Source organism: Archocentrus centrarchus, chromosome 24 (genome assembly GCF_007364275.1).
Source record: "Archocentrus centrarchus isolate MPI-CPG fArcCen1 chromosome 24, fArcCen1, whole genome shotgun sequence".
Lineage (NCBI taxonomy): Eukaryota > Metazoa > Chordata > Actinopteri > Cichliformes > Cichlidae > Archocentrus > Archocentrus centrarchus.
Window position 1 is genome coordinate 18,064,161 of NC_044369.1, and position 14,814 is coordinate 18,078,974.

Below are 14,814 nucleotides of genomic sequence, written 5' to 3' on the forward strand. Positions count from 1 at the left end.
CGGCTACGGGCCTTAGTATTGTTAAAGGTTTAAAGTGTGATATGTTTATTAAAGGGGACATATCATGCAAAATTCACTTTTTTAGCCCTTAAATACATTTTTTGAGTACTCCGAGTGTCTAGGAGTGCAGAAAATTACATTTATTCTCTCCCTGTGCTGCGTAGATATCTTTATATTCTTTCTGGGTCATATTTTTCAGTCTGTTCAGTTTTCTCTATTCCCTATTATTATTATGTTTTCTTGTCTATTATGTCACAGTATTTGCTGTAAAACTGATAAAGAAGGTCATGGACTTCCTGCTAACCAATTTTGTGAATCCGCCATTTTTTTCTCGCAGCGATTTTGTAGTCCAAGTTCAGTTATGCCGAAGTTGCAAGTAGACAGGTCAAAATGTTTGGTTGTTGGGTGTATTAACCCACAAGATTCCTTACATCGCCCCCCAGTATCAGAGCCTCTTCGAAGTGCCTGTTTCTCTGCCGCTAGATAATTGTATCGCTGCTATCAAACTATAAAAATGGCCAAACAGGGTGGAGTGGAACACTCTGCGACCTGGAGGGGTGCGGGGCATGAAATGTCTCATTCACATTTAAAGAGACCGCACCAAAACGAGCTGCTCAGAGCAGGTGTAAACGATGGGTCTGTGGGGCTACGATAACAAGGAATTCAGACCAAAGCATTGCAGTTCTACTTTATATAGACCACAAGTGAATGATTTACATATGAAAAGGAAGGATTTAAAAGCATTTAAGTACATGATATTTGCATGATTAGTATTAGGGAGTAGTAATAAAATTATCATTTTTGGCATGTCAGTAATTCCTGGGAAAGTGTAACTGCTAACTTAACCAATGTGGGGAACTGCTGTGCCAGCTGCAAAGCTTGCTTTTTTTAAAATGACATTAAGGATTTATCTTGCCTTCAACCACAGCAGAGAGGCCAACTCTTGAATTTCTTATACTGTGAATGCAGCTTTTTCCATTTTAGTCTCTTGCCCTTTAACAGAACATGCACCACAACAAAGACATAATACTGACGCATGTAAGTCCAAGTGCATCTGCTTTCTTTTGACCACTTGTTAGAACAATAGTATTTTCCAGAGCTGGCACCGCTTCACAACAAATCATAGTTTGTGCAACACATATGCCTTGCAAGAAATGCAGAGCCTGTAAAGACACAAAATGATTTGATCTGCCACAGTCTTTGACAAAGCTGTGAAAGTTGAGAGACTTGATCAGATTTTCCTACGTAGGTGGTGTATAAGAGGCATAGAGCAAGTCTATCGGCTGCTGTGCAGAGTCGACATGTGCTTGGCTTGACATTTTCTCCAAGAGTGCAGTTTCCTGCACAAACCCACACACTGGCTCCCCTTTAACAAAAGGACAAATAGTTGCTGGACAAATCCACTTGTTAATAACAATTTGTTCATCTTTTGATTTCCAGTGACAGAGAAAAAACCTTGGAGTGCATCTCTGCTCACAAAGCAGACCACCACACCTCCAGTGCTTCTAATTATTTCCAAACACCATGTTCCAAGGGCTGCATGCTTTTGTACACTGAAAAACCAGTTTCACCTCTAATGTTTGTCTTGCTACTGTTAACACTAACTGTCCTTATCATCTCCCTCAGGCTCTCCTTTCTGGCTGACACCCTGGGGGTCTAATTTACTCTCTGCACCTGCATGAAATTGACCCCTCTTCTCCCAACATGAATTCCCTCACTTAAAACAACACTGAAGTAGCAAATAAGAGTAAAATTCAAATATGACTTGAGACATTTTAGCATAACCCTTTAAAAATGGATACATTACTACAGATAATGTTTTCATTCTAAAACATTTCCCTTTAAAAGTAGACAAATGCTCTGCTTAACCCATAAATAATATTGTGGCCAACTGTTCACCCTTGAGTACTGGTACTGGTGCTTTAATTATACATTAGAATAGGGCGCTTTTAATTGATTACATAGGATTAGTTCAATACAACAAGCCGAAAAATATGTTTAAATACACATACATTCACAAAAACTGAAGGACAAGCCTAGACAGAAGTGTATTTAGATTACTTAAATTTTGTCATCTTTATTTCTAAACAGACAAATTAACCTCTGGCAGTGTGTGAAGACACACCCAGTGTAAATTAAATCCATGTGTACAACATAAAATTAAAATCATTTGCTAGAAAATTGAAGTTATTCACTTTGACTAATTCAGTAAACCTATTATTCATAGTGCTTTCACTAAAATAAACAGAGTTTTTTAATATTTAACAGTTAAAAGATTTCACTTGTCTGTAAATGAACATGTTTGTGTGTCTGTGCCCATGTGCGTGTACGTTCCTCTTCCCTCATGGGAAAATCTCCAGGTGTCCTCTAAACCAAAAAGTCAAACCCATGATCTCAAACACAGGCAGCAGTAAACCAGTACAATGGTTAACTGATCCATATTCCAATAGCTGCAGCACACCTGCAAACAAAGCCAACCTCTTTTTTGTCTTTTGAGGGTTCATGCAGCTCAGACTAAAAAAAGTCACACCCAGAGTTATACTTGAATTTTCTCTTTGCTATGATCGTAAAAAAAATTTAAAAAGCCATTGGCTGTCAAAGCATACAAAAATAAGACTACATTTTAAAATGAAGGAGGGAACATTCATTACAGTAATAACAAAAGCTTTCTAAAAGTTCCTAAAATACTGAATTGTTCTTTGAAAGTTTGCTTAGTTAGGATTATTAAGCTGCCATAATGACTGAGTTCATTTCTTATACTATTTCACTTAATCTTTGTTCTGTATGTTTAACTTGTGTTCCTCAACTTAAAAAAATACATAAATGTTTGAATAATGTTATTTATATTATTTTTGTTTTTTTACCAGTGATTAGAGCAAGCGTGTCATTCTTTTGGTCCCAAAAGTTCCTTTACTCCCCCTGAATGAGTGCAGACTTGCAATCCTGAGTGCTGCATTTCTGGGTTTAGTTCAGTTGGAGGAGCAAAAGGGGCCCAGAAAGATGTGAGGTTTTCATTCAAAGCAAGCCAAGTTAGCACCAACCTAGGTGCAACTGAATTAAGTGCTTTCCTTGTGGCTACCTTGTGAAAGCTTTCCGCTGATTAGCACGGACAATGTCGTCAGGAGAGGGGGTATCAAAGCGGAAAGGTACAATTGGCGTAAGTGGAGGAAGCTGTTCTTCGGCCCGGTAGCTTCCTGTCCTCTGACCTTTTATTTTTCCCTTCAGTTTATTTTTCATCCTCTTCTGTCGTCTGCTAGTCTGAACAGACAGCGTAATTGCAAATACTGAAGGTTTTGCAAAAACAGAAACATCCAACCCCAGTGGAAAAGCAGTTGAAGATGTGGGTGATGGAAGGCCACTTTCAAGCTGATGGAGGCCTGCTCCATGTGACTGGGCCATCAGTGAGGTCAAATCAATAGTCTGACCCGGCTTAGGTGGTCTGGAGATTTGGTGGTATGGTCTGTGGTGGAGTTCACACTTAGATCCACCCTCTTTAACACTTTCTTCTGACATGCCAGTCTTCTCTGGTTTTGCTGGTGAAAGGAGCGACGTGAGGGAATACTGTGACCCATTTGAGGTGGCTGAGGTTTTGCTTTTGTGTTCAGATGCCAAATGTGACAAAGACAGCTGCTCAGAAAGACCAGGTGGGTGTTTCAGAGCATTTTCTGGAGATTCAGAAGTGAAAGGTTGGGGGGAAGATAAAGAACTGTTGTTGTAATGCTGCAAGGCGAGCTGGGACAATGAGACCATTCCAGCCAGACATGGGGAAGTGTTGCTAGTTATTTTAGATGAGGTGAGAGTGTTCGCTAGTCTTTCAGTGCTTTGTGATTGAGGGGAAATCCTTCTGTTTTGGTGCTGAGAAGCAAGCTCAGACAGTGAGAGTGTTTGAGTTGGTGCAGCCATTCCCTGAAACGTCACAGAAGGTAAGCTGCTTTGAGGAGTAAGGAGAAGGTTACTGAGAGCTGGGTTTCGATTTGAGTGCTCCTGGATTAAATCAGCCAGTGACGGGCTGCCCTTAGAACCACCCGGCATGGTTTTGCCTCCAGGCCCAACAGACACTGACTGCTGATTTTTCTGCAAGGAAGGGCCAAGACTCCCAAAGCCAGGAGGAGCAGCCAGAGAAGAGCCTGCAGTTGTTATATTGGGGTTGTTTAGTGAAAGATTACTGAGTGAATGTGAAAGGATGGAGGGAGGTGAGGTGTGTGATAATGTATTTAATGATGCCAACATTCCCAGTGAAAGACTACTCTGATTAGACATAATGGATGCTGCTGAATTTAGTCCTTTGTTGAATGAGGAAACATCCAAACCTTGCCGTGTGTCAGCTACTCCTGTCCCCTTACTCTTTTGCTCACACTCAGAAATTAGATGTGCCAGACTACTGTCACTGCTAACGCCTGGGCTAATGTTTTTAAGGCTAAAATTCTGCTTTTCACAGCTGACAGCCTTTGGTTGGGATAAGAGGACACACAAGCTGGGTGCTCTTGGTGTAGGTACATGTGGATGTGCATGTTTGTGCCCATCTGTGTTGGATTTATGTGCCTTGGATGTCATGACTGTGTGAGAAGCAGACAAGACGGCTCCTTACCTTACAGAAGCCAAGTGCAGTTGTCGAAGAGGAGAGGGAAGGGGGCCACACAGATGTCAAATGAATCATACAGTAAAAAAAGAGGAAAAAAAAAAAACACAGAAAGAAGGCACTTTGTTAAACATTTGAATCACTATCAAAATGTGTGTGAAATTGCTACTGGCTGCTAAGCTTTCATATACACAATAAAGAGCCATAATAATAAACAGTAAAAAGTACTAGTCGTAATGCCATGGGTTGAATAATTTTGAGGGGGAAATTGCTATGAAATGCTAGAAAAAACCCAGTCTGTTGCACAACCTTCCAAATGCCACAAATAAACCTCCTCCCAGTGTGTTTGACCCACTCAAGGTGTACCTTTGTCAGCCACAGCCTCTTGTTTGGTTCTTTGCGGTAGCGGCGCTTTCTCCTGGCTAACTTTCTCTACTGCACCAATCTCTTCAATTGTACTTCTGATAACCGGGGCAATTTTAGCATCTTCAGACAGTACTGCATCCAGTGCCCTCTGTGGGTCAAATCCATATTTTATGGCTGCCTGGTTCAGGACCGAGTCGGGCACTGCATCTCCCAACACAGTCCGCATTTGGTCCAGACAGGAATACAGCTTGGCTACAAACAAAAAAGGACACGAACAGTACATTAGTGATCAATACAAAAACTACAGATTTAAAAAACAAAAAACAAACAATATTGAGAACAGGCCCATTTACAAATAAAAAATATCAACAGATTAAAGGACAGAAGAAAACACACAACCTTTAACCGTGAAAACATGAGGAAAAAAAAGTAAAGTTCAGAAATTTCTGTATTTTGAAGTACCATATAGTTACATGAACTTAAATATACTACCTTGATCGAGAGGGTTAAGGTTGTGGTGGACAGTAGGAGACATAGGGACAGCCTCATCTTCATACTCTTCCTCTTCTAGAGGTTCTTCCCTTGGTGCCTGTCTTTCTTGACGTGAGTAGATGAACTGATTTGCTAGATAAGCCAAAAACACTTTGATTAATAACTAATTGCATGCTATGAGCTGTGATGTCTAGTTAATGTAGATGATCATTGCATATTTTCTAACCTGAACTTGAATTACAAGTAGCTACTGTTATCTTTGATAGCAAAAACAATAAACTTAAATGAGCACACAGTGCATGCCTAATCTAACACTGATTCAATTTAGCCTGCTCCAGCTTCACTATGAATCAATCCTAACCAACCTGTTGCTGGTGAAATACAGCAGTCATCCTCCACAGAGTGTCCATACATGTCATCATCATCAAAGTCTAAAACAAAATGATCAATATTTAGACGTTTAGATCAACATTTAGTGTTTGTGTAAGGCCCAAATCGTACACAAACACTCGTGTACACAGTTGCAGTCAAGTCCCTTTATGCCAGCTGGCGCTTTGCTTTGTCAGCAACTTTAGGAATGCCACTGAACACTGGAAACCAGTGTTCCCTAAACACTTAACTATAACTGTTTGATTTACTGAGAAAATTCGCGTTTCGGTAACGTGGGGATATGTAAATGTAGAACATGAAGTAAAGAATTTGGTATTCGTGACGCAAAGAAAACAGTGGGCAGTTAGCAAGCTAGCCAAGTAGCTATCAATAACTTGAGTAAACATTAGGAAATTTAGTACCCATAGGCACCCCACATCAAAGTTTTGTATTATAACATTAACGACAAAGCGTGAGGCATGCATGAGTATAAGTAATTGCTGGCTTTGTGGTGCAATTTATATTACGGTAGGTGCCAAGTGACACGACAGCAGTATGATCTAACTAGCTATACGAGCTAGCGTTAGCCGCTACAGCTACACTGAGCAATTGTAAACTTTAGCTTAGCAGCTAATGCGTTTGGCTGGTTGAGGCCTGGCCGCGACGTTTAAAAAGGAATAACGTTTGCCAAGTTATCTACCTTCATCGTAGTTGTAACCTCGAACATTTCTGTGGCGAGACATACTGGTTATGCCTCCTCTCTCAGCGCCAGTGTTATGTTATTCGGTTCACTGGCATGTGTTCACTGCCCGGCTCGGCTGCTGCTGCTGCTGTGTGTGAAGCTAGCCTACAACAGCAGGCAGGTCACAGTAGAGTCGGCAGCCACGCAAATAGATAAATTAAATTAGAGGAGAAAAAACGCTCTTTGCCATTTAAAATAATTTAATAGGTAGTGAGCATTTGCGCAACCGAAGTAAAAAAATTAAATAAAAATAAAGCAAAAAATATTTTTCTTCGCCGACGTCATTTCCTGTTGTAGTTCATCAGTTCAGCCTATCAGAGTTCAACAGGTTTAAAAACTTTCACGCTGTAAGCTGTAGATTAGACTAGATTTATTTCCCATTTTCACAGCTACAGTTCTGTGCAGGTACTCTGTGCATCTGTGCATCAAAGTAAAACTTTATAATCCTAAAATAGTAATTAAAGAAACAAATATAGCCTAAATCTAAAAAGAAACATTAAACTACACATTGAGTTTAATAGTAACACATGCTCCACATACATAGAAATAAATTAAGTTATATAGCAAAAGGCAAACAAACTGTACAACCCATACTTACGAGCACAAATAAACTTAAAAGAGATAGGAAAGTTAGGATAAAATTACTCCATAAAACAAGGTAAATGACTAGGAGAGGACTCTGTCTGGAAGAGACAGTAAAAATGAGAGAGGTGTGGGGTAGTTAAGCACAAAATACAGTCTGAAATGTGTTTGTTTTTCTCAGGTGTTAAGTGTCCATGGTGTGAATAGGGTGGGGGATGTGGCATTTCCTTCAAGCCCTATAGTCTTCTTGCCATCAGGCTGACAATTGTTAAAAAAAAAAAAAAAAAAAACTGTTGCAGAAGTGTGCCTGGTGTGTGGTGACTCTCACTGACCTGTGGTTTCTCAGGTTGTGCTTGAATTTTATATTTTCATATTTCAGAGAAATGATACTTATAAGCATTGCTGCATTTAATTAAAGTGCAACTAATGCAGTAAATGTAGATTTTATATATGTCCAGCTACCTTAACAGACATTGTCCCTAATTGATCTTTTATGGTATAACATACTCACAGAAATATAGAAGCAAACAGCAAACTAGTCACACATCACCTATGAACTGTAAGAGAAGCATTTTTTTTTTTTTTTTTGGAAAACAGGACAAATAACAGTTGAGAACTATGAGACCAAGAAGAAAGAGAGAGGAAAAAAAATAATCCTTTAAGACTCATTTCAGTGTTAACTGACGTGTCATTGCTTAAGCTGTAGTTTTCCTATAATAATGTAGGCAAAATTCTAGTTGCAAAGTCTTCAAGATCTGTGGGCCATAGACCCGTGAAAGAGGACTGACCAAATGTTGTTATAAAATGTGTCGGTTCGCAGACCTCACTAACTGCTCCCTTTGTAGTAGCACCCTTACTATTGCATTTGAACTCTTTCCCCCTTGGACACCTACTAGCAGTAACCCTTGCTTTTGTCAACTGAGCAGTGTCTGTCATTTTCAGGCTTGCTTCAAGAGTAAATAGACTGGATGTGCATCAGAAGTTAGTGAGGGTTATCCCTGTCTATACAGTTTGTAGGACTACCCTTGAAAAACAGAACTAATATTTACTGAAGTGTCAAAACTCATCATTAAGGGCTCAGGGGAGGTTGTCAAATGTTGTTTTTATTAGGGGAAGCATTCAGTTATTTGACTTTCTATTTCTAGCGCAACACTTATTTAAAAGACAAATATATAAAATTCTCAAAGCTTAACCAAGCATACTTTTTTTATTGGCTTCAGGGCCAATATTTTCGAAACTTCCACCTGAGGAAGTTTTGCTTATAGTGTATATGTTTATAGTTTTGTTTATAGTGTTTATGTGAAGGGGGGGGGGGGGTGGTCTGATGAATGTCTCTGTAGCTTTAATGACTTATTGGAGAGATTTCCTTTCATTCCCAACCACGCTGGCTCCACTTGTGAGAATGTTCGCAGCGAATCCCGTCTAGGCCTGCAGGGCAGACAACCAAGTCTGGCCTTCCCCAGCAAACCTGATGAAGTTAAGTTCAGGTTTTGAGCCATATGAAGGGAAAACCATAGTGATTCAAACTAAAAACAACAAAAAAATTAATGTGAAATGAACATTTTCTTCCCTGCACTCTCTCAAGAAATCATACCATAAAAAACAACAACAACAAAAAAAACAAGTAGGGTGCTGAAAGAACTCAAGAAAGCCTGCTTACATGAAATAACGTGCACATACAATTTTGAATCCCACCTTTGATTTTGGGGTGTGAATGACTATTTTGTCAAAGGTTATCGCCTATGGTTAGGGACCAACCCATCTGAGCCCACACCGCACCTCAAACAAGCACACACCCCAGAGTGACATCATTTTTTCCTGCTATCTTTGCACCACAAGAAATCTATAGCCTGTCTACCACAAAGGGGGAGAAATGAGAGGTGTGCAAGCCTTTCTTTTTAGAAGCATTTCGTATGCTTGTTTATCTGTGAACTGGTCTGCAGCATGCCCTTTTTTGTGTCAGATATGTGTGCAGATGTATGCATGTTTTCTGATACATCTCACTGCCTCAATGAAATAGAGGGCGATGAAAATGTCAGACAATAATCTGATACCAGTGATGCAGGTGAAGCATCTGCACGGTGAAATGAAATATGAGGTCTGGCGTGTCTCCCCTTGCTAAAAATAGAACAGAATAAAGAGCGGTTTCTGCTAGGTAATTGTAAAGACCTTTTCACACATAATGGCTCATATTGCAACTGTGTGTCTGATGACGATCAGATGTATTTGACAGAGGTTGTTAAGATCATCTGGGGGAGATCATTCATATCAGGTGGGGACATCAGTTTAGAAGATGATCATTTATCGTACACAAGTGTGTGTGTGTGTGTGTTTGTGTGTGTGTGTGTGTGTGTGTCTGCGTTTGCATGTGTGACCCTGAGTGGGTGGAGGTTTCCCCTCTAAAATATTCCACTTCCTGCGTTGTGAGGTTTTAGCTGCAGATCTACATGTCAAAATAAACAACTGCACATGCACTCATGGAGCACATGCATACAAATAAACAGACGTAAAAAAAAAAAAAAAAAAAGCTCAGTTTACAGGGTCACGCAGGTGACAGAGAGGGAACTCTTCCTTTGCATCAAAATGTTTCTAGGGCATTTTAAAACAAAACGCTTCAAACAGCACCTGATGCGAGGTGGAAATGGAACATATTGCACAAGGGAGAAGACGTACAAGAAAGAAAAAAAAGTATTAAAACTAGAATAGTCTCTGCAGTTGTTCTCTTGCATTGTCCTTGGCTAGCATAACCTTTTTGTGGTTCACAACAAAACAGACTTGTTAAAAAAAAAAAAGAACTTAAAAACGTGATACCGAGTACATGTTTAGCTTCTCTCTCTCGAGTACATGTTTAGCTTCTGCTTTCTCTCTCTCCCTCTCTCTCTCTCTATCTGCTGTCTTGATGCAATCACATGTAGAGATGAATCAAATAAGCGTTAGTGTTGCAACAAGGAGGTGTGATGATTCACACCTTTACACAGGATCTGAACACTTGTTTCCTTTCGATGGCTTTTGAGCACTCTGGACAAATCTGTGTTACCAATGCGCGGCCGCAGAGTTTACGGAAAATCTGATCAATTAATTAGAGGCAGACAAAAGGGATTTCTGAAAGAATGAATGCTGGGCTGATTAAAAGGATTTAACAGATGGACGGACAGATTGCTAGAAGAATGATGGGATCAGAGGATAAAATAAAAACAATGTTTGCATCTATCACACCATCTTCTCTAAGTGAATTACAGGACATTTCAAGGGATGCACGTGATAGCTCCAGAGAAATGGACTGTGTATAGTGGTGTGTATGGAGTCTAGTGAAAGCAGAGGGTTGCAAATTTTGGTGACAATTTTGGTACATTTGCAAACAGATTAGCCTGCTGTAAGAAGACAAAGCCTTTGTATATGTGGGTGGGGGCAGTGAGGTCCCTTCTGAAGGTTGGCAGTAGATACCAGGAACTTTTTACATAATTTTCCAGTGGCCACAGACATCATGGGAGTGCATTTTCACAGGAACTCACCCTCAGGGAAAATGCAAAACACACACCCTTTGCAGTCAGGTGGGCAAGTAGTCCAAACAACTAAACTAAATGCAGATAGAACATAAGATGTATTTAAAATATGAAATATGTTGCAAAAAATTAAAATACTGAAGGATTACTGTTTTTGGCATTTTTATGCACATTTATTTCCAGTTAACAATTATTAATCATGTGGATATTTGACCACACACAGAATCACATTAATCTCCTTGATGTTTCCAGTGCGCATGCGCGCGCACACACACACACACACACACACACACACACACACACACACACACACACACACACACACACACACACACACACACACACACACACACACTTATGCACAAGTTCTTAACAGTAGATATCGTTTTGACTTTCCCAACCCTGGACTCAGAATCTTGCAGGATGATACCATGAGCCATACTTAAAATCATTCAAATTAACCAACCTGTGCACACACTGTTTTGCAAAGGGGGTAGCTATCACAATACTGCCTCTTAACCTGCCCAAAAGCACCCATGCAAATGTCCCCAGCTAAAGAGTCAATGGGCTTCGGGCTTCCTCCTCAATCTTCTACAAAGGAATTTTCATACACTCCTTCTTTTTTCTTTCAGTTTGGTTTCAGATGGCCCAGTGCAGTTTTACATATTACCCTCGAAGAAAATGATACATCTGAGGCCTGTCCAAAAAAAATAAAAAATTAAAAAAAAAAAACATTTCAAAAAACAGCAAATTAAATGCAACCAGTGGCTTCTAATTTGCTCCTTTTCTTACAAGTGATCCAAAACTAGCATGATGACTGTTTACTGATGTTACTTTGTTGCTGTTTTACAAACCTACAGTGGCACTTCAAAGTTTGGGCGTCCAACAGAATTCTGTAGAAATATCCATAAACCATCATCATGCTTTAAAAAGACTTGGTGATGCTCAGAAAAGGTTACAACGCCGTCTCTAGAGTTTGGGCTTTATCAGCCAGACAGACAGATGGGGGGGGGGGGCACCATTATCACCCTCAATTGCAGTGATCAACCAACAAAGAGCTCATCAAAAACAAGGTGTGTCATAGTGTGACCTGAAGACATTTCATTGTTTAATGCATGATCATGGTAACACTGCACAACAACAGACTGCACGGAGCCAGGTCACCACTCCCCCTCCCCAAAAGAAATAACTGATGCCCGTCTGCAGGTTGTGGAACAAGCCAGAGGGCTACTGAAAAATGTTTAGTGTTAAGGATGAGCCAAAAAAAAAAAAAAGGGGGGGGGGGGGGGGGGGGGGGCACTGCAACTATCCAATCTGTGAAACATGGTGATTTTAGTGTCAGGGAAAGCTGAATTTGCAATTATACCAGCAAACTCCGGAGGGAAATGTCAGAACATGTGCCCGTAAATAGAATCTGTAAAGAAAGTGGCTCATGCTTTGCCAACGAGTTATCCCAGCAAAGAGTGGTTACATTTAAAGAGTTAAAGGCCAGCTGTATCAATGGGCGCGGCTGCTCCCTACACCCGCACACCAACACAAAATCCCTCATTCACAGCAATCTGCATTTGTAAAGGGAAAATTTCCATATATCACTGGGGTAGGTCATAATTGGGTCATTAGAGGGTCATTTTTCTTCTTGTGATAAACAGCACGGGATAGTCTCAACACCTCGGACTGATTAAATGGCTCAGCCATTCAGTTTTACCTATCACCATCAGCAAGGCACAATAAGCACTGCCATTGAAAAGGTGAATGGATTTCATGGCACTAGACAAGACATTGCGCCTCATTTTCTTAACTTGACAACATGTCAGCTTACTGGTTTAGCTGGGCTCATTCCTCACATTAAAACATGTAACCCCATGCTAGGACAGCTGCTGTGCATGAGGTTTTCCATATATATTTCACTTTAATGCACATAAATGTCTGTTTCCCACTCCCTTCAGAGACATTTCAACTCCTGGTCAGTCTTATTTAACTTGATTAATATTAAATGCAAACAAGCAGTTTTGAGCTATTTTCAAATAGTAGAAATCTAAAAGATGCTTTAGGTTTTTATCACTGACTGTGTAAACACTGAAGGTCCTACAGGTACTCGAGGCAAAACTGACAGGACTATCATTTGTGTACTCACGAGTTGACTGCAGTGTATGAAGACCACCCATTGCCTCCAGCTAACTGGATGTAATGGCAGTTAGCATGCACAAATGTAACTGTATTGTTTTGTGTAACTTCATGATCAAAAAAGCCATTTTCGTCTTTAGATGAAAAAGCAGCCTAGTGAGGTACATATCTTTAAAACATAAACTTTGAAGTTGTATTTAACTCATGTCCAAACCCATAAACTGCAAAGATTCCACTTGCTTCAATTTACTGAGCCATATGCACACTTTTAGATGCTGCATTAAGTGGTGAGTTTTTAGTCTACAGTAATGTGTATTGGTATGTGTATGTGTGTGTAAGCCTCCATCAGCCTGTTATTATGATGACTTCCCTGGCATAATAGAGTGGTATGGGGTGATGGTAATCACAAGTGATTAGGACAATACAGCAGCGTATGTAGGAACAATGAGAAGACACATTTGTACTAATAAAGCACCCCCCCCCCCCCCCCCCCCCACACACACACACACACGAAATGAAAGTTTGAGCAAAGACAGCTCTGACAGTTCAGAACATCCCACTAAATAAACTAAACACAATATGTGAAAAATTAGTTGGTTGAATAAAGAAAAAATCTAAAGTTTTGCACTAATACTAAGAAATAAGCATTAATTAATATCCCATTCTAAATGAGAACAAACTCGCCCAGTCTGTGATGTAGATATTGATTATTTTCACAAAATTCAAAGGCAAGAATTTGACTTAAGGAGGCAGTCATGTGTGGTTTAAAGGCAGTTGTCCTGTGAGATAAGTGCAAATAAAGTACCGCAAAAATTTTTTTAGTGCAATGGCAAGTTCTATTTAACTCACTTTTTTTTTCTTTTTTTTTTTTTTTATGGGCCAACAATAACACAAGGTTTGTTCTATGTTTTATCACTGAGAAACATCTGTAGCACCAGCAGGCAACCCACAAACAGGTAGGCAATCACCACTGAGCTCATTGTAACTTCACTTTCTTCACATGCCATAAACCTATTTGTATTGTTTTCTTCTCCCAGATGCATTTCCTTCTCCTTTTCAGAGGTCTGGCTGGTACATTCAAAGACACGTTCAAAAAAAAAAAATCAACCAGAAAGTTTTATTACAAGATCAGACCATCTCACACACACTGTTTCAGGCACTTATTTAGGTGCAGTTATTCTTTGAACAGCGTCCTACTGCCTCCAAGTTTGACCCATCTCTAAAAATCATTAGCTATAAAATAAAGTGTCTAAGATTCATGGCAACTTTTGCTTTTGGATTCACCACTCCATTGCACTCTTGAATTCTTGTACTCTGATCTTTCAGAATTGCACCTCGCATGGTTTCATGTGTACTAATTAAGCAGAGGCTTATAAAAATATGGTCAGAGATCATTTTTTTTTTCATGCACACACTAAAAACTGGAATTAGATCCCACACTAAATTCACATAGTAACCCACTTAAAACATTTCAAACAGGCATTTCAACACTATATGCTGGAAAGATGATATATCATACAAATGCTATGCATTTTCATTACTTTACTTTTTACTGTCTCCACTCTGCAGCTGATTAATTTTGCTGTTGTCATGTGTTTTGCCTCGTTTGTATATATTGTTGTTTGTTCTAACTTTCATGTCTTCAGTCAGGTCACCTAATTGCAATGTATTTAATGTGTCACGTAAAATAAATTAGGGTGAATGTGACCTATTAACATAGCCTTTGTATTACCTAATGTTATGTTATAGTGTAAAACTAGTTGTTTTTGATAGGAAAATGTCTCCCAATAAATCAACATGCTTTGAGAATATATCGACCACAGTAGCTTAGAGGTGAATTTGATCTCTGTCTCTCCTTTAAAATTCGGACTTGTTCAAATTGTTGAATTACCTTTAAAAAAAAAAAACGCATAACGCGCAGGGGTCCATAGCCTCAGGCCACGACTGAGAGGCGCCAAATACAGCCGGGAGGCGCGGCGTAGTGCTGAAGGGCAAGCACACGGGGAGGAAAGGGGCGGGGCCATAGTAGCAGCGGTCCCATTTTAAAAACTGAAGCT

The 14,814-nt window shown here is 39.8% G+C and overlaps 1 protein-coding gene across 2 annotated transcripts in view; it reads right to left on the minus strand.

Annotated features, from left to right (window-relative positions):
* hbs1l (HBS1-like translational GTPase) overlaps positions 1 to 6,680 on the minus strand; it is a 31,551-nt gene extending 24,871 nt beyond the window's left edge. The window contains exons 1-5 of one of the 2 annotated variants that reach the window (XM_030721748.1): positions 6,507 to 6,680; positions 5,803 to 5,868; positions 5,438 to 5,569; positions 4,946 to 5,197; positions 1,584 to 4,583 (exon numbers count right to left, since the gene is read on the minus strand). In XM_030721748.1, the coding sequence (XP_030577608.1) occupies positions 3,076 to 4,583; positions 4,946 to 5,197; positions 5,438 to 5,569; positions 5,803 to 5,868; positions 6,507 to 6,549 (2,001 nt within the window). In that variant the 5' untranslated portion in view covers positions 6,550 to 6,680 and the 3' untranslated portion in view covers positions 1,584 to 3,075. Of the gene's footprint in view, positions 1 to 1,583; positions 4,584 to 4,945; positions 5,198 to 5,437; positions 5,570 to 5,802; positions 5,869 to 6,506 lie in introns of those variants that run through there. The other variant, XM_030721747.1, reaches the window with a different exon arrangement.
* Positions 6,681 to 14,814: the final 8,134 nt, after the last annotated feature.